Source organism: Colobus angolensis, unplaced genomic scaffold, assembly GCF_000951035.1.
Source record: "Colobus angolensis palliatus isolate OR3802 unplaced genomic scaffold, Cang.pa_1.0 Scaffold19, whole genome shotgun sequence".
NCBI classification, from domain to species: Eukaryota; Metazoa; Chordata; class Mammalia; order Primates; family Cercopithecidae; genus Colobus; species Colobus angolensis.
In genome coordinates, this window is record NW_012115043.1 from 12624784 (window position 1) to 12627158 (window position 2375).

The window sequence follows — 2375 nt, forward strand, 5'->3', positions numbered from 1 at the left end:
CACTTGAACCTGGGAGGCGGAGGTTGCAGTGAGCAGAGATCGAGCCACTGCACTGCAGCCTGGGCAACACAGCAAGACTCTGTCCCCCCAAAAAATATATATATACTGCCAAATCACCCTCCTGTGATGTGGGAGGAACCACATTCAAACCATTACACATGTAAAACACTACACAACTACTAAGACATCAAGGTCTGAATACCAGCCTTTGGGTTTGGCTTTCAGGAGGTCACTATTATAGAAACCTTCAAGGGAAGGCTTCTTAAAGGAAGTCCCATCTCAACTATTTGTTCTAAGCTTTAGTTCTCATAAAGAGCAACATGCTTTCAACCATCGTCTCTGTGGAGAAAGCTGACAAATCCGTTCCTTGCCTTCAGATATTGCCGCCACATTTCCAACTGCATTTCCAGGCAGATGGCTCTCTGTTACCTCAACAAATCGGAAGCCAAACAGGATACCTTTACCAAAGCTACCGCCCTCTCCTGACTTTCCTACTTTTTGTTCATTTACTGCATAAATAGTTTATTTAATATCCAAGTGGTTACGGATACCACTCCTGCGTGCAAGCCATATGTTCAAAGTATTCTTTCCTAAATACAAGATGATGGCCCTGAAAGACATTCTGAGCCATCCTAACAAATTTGATGTGGTTTCTTCATAACCAGTATTGATACTAGTATATGGGTAGGCGCTTAGGGAAGATCTGGGCTAGCTCAAGACCCTCATCAGCTCTTGCTTGGACAAGTGCAATACCTCCTAACTTACCTCCCTACATTGTTTTCATCATTTCTCCACTCCTCAAAACTCTGTTTCCTCAAGCCTAATGGGATAAAAAATCAAATCTCCAAGACCTTCAAATCCAACTGCAACCTTCTTCCCAGCCTTATCTTCTGGTGCCTCACACAAGCCGCCTGACTCAGTTAAGTATTTCAGACTCCTTAATCAAAGGACACGCTTATAGGCCCATTTCCACTTTGGTACCTTGATCTTTGTTGCTACTTCGTTCTCCAAAAAGGTGCCCTTTCCTATCAGCTTCTCTCTACCCCCAAAAATCTCACTCATTCCATGAATTTTCCCAACCACTCCATCCTTTATTTGGTTATTAAGGTAATTAACTTTATTATTCAGGGTCATAGTTTTTTTTTTTTTCAGAGACAAGGTCTTGCTCCGTTGTCCAGGCTACAACGCAGTGACACAATTATAGCTCATTGCAGCCTTGAAATGCTGGCCTCAGGTGAACACTCCTGCCTCAGCCTCTCAAAGTGCTGAGATTACAGGCATAAGCCACCATGCCCAGCTTCAAGGTCATAATGTTAAATTAAGTACCATCATTTAAAAGGTGTATATACTCATTTCCTACACTGTTGCTTCAGAGTTCTAGCTACGAATGTTCGTTAAAAGGTGCAGCAATGATAAAGGCACCCTTGTAGTCTGGCTAAAAACAGGCTACCTCATTAAATATGTTTGTAAATTCAGAACTTCCTACCTTTGGAGCCAACATTTCCATCTGTACTGGTTTGACAGAAGCAGTAGGTTTCAGTTGTTTGTTGACATTGGTTGTTTTGGTGGGTTGAACTGGTACTTTGGTGTTCTGAGCTTTCTATAAGGAAAAAGAAACATGAATAGGGCAAGACAGCCAGTGTTGTGAGACTCAGCACTATACAGAATCGGCCTCTGTATTCACATTCAGTCTTCACCATTGTTACCTTAGCTACTTGTGCTGCTCTGGTTGTAACTTTATTTCCAATTTCTTCTAAAACAGTTCGCCTAATAGTCACATGACTCTTAACTTTAGAATTAAATCCTGTGTCAATATTCTCCAAATCACTGGACACCTGAAAACAAAAAAAAAAAGTAATGAAACCTTGAAAGAATTTGAAATACTTTGCTAATGTTAGATACTCAAATTTAGAATTGCTCTGGGAAAGGACAATACATCAAGATCTATTTGCAAGATGGAAAAGGTACATTTCAGGAAGTCTAAAAATGCTATTTGTGATTAGTAACATCACTCTAAATTAGGCAAATCACCCATGTACTTTATCTGTAATAAAGATCCTCCCACTAACCTTGCAAGACTATTCTGAATATTCAAGTGGGCCTGTAAGAGAACTTCAAAGCTTATTATTATTTAATGATTATTTCTCATAGTACCCATATCACTTGTTGGAGATCCCTGCAAGTTAAAGGCATATACTTAAAAACCTTCCTTTATAGAGCTTGGTAACAAGTAAATTAAGATGAAAAATTAGCCGGGCGCGGTGGCTCAAGCCTGTAATCCTAGCACTTTGGGAGGCTGAGACGGGCAGATCACAAGGTCAGGAGATCGAGACTATCCTGGCTAACACGGTGAAACCCCGTCTCTACTAAAAATA

General features: G+C 40.7%; 1 protein-coding gene across 1 annotated transcript in view; it reads right to left on the bottom strand.

Annotated features, from left to right (window-relative positions):
* Positions 1-2375, bottom strand: part of CCNB2 (cyclin B2) — a 21306-nt gene that overhangs the window by 16874 nt on the left and 2057 nt on the right. The window contains exons 2-3 of the mRNA XM_011940494.1: positions 1707-1835; positions 1487-1600 (exon numbers count right to left, since the gene is read on the bottom strand). Coding sequence (XP_011795884.1) covers positions 1487-1600; positions 1707-1835 — 243 coding nt within the window. The remainder of the gene's footprint in view (positions 1-1486; positions 1601-1706; positions 1836-2375) is intronic.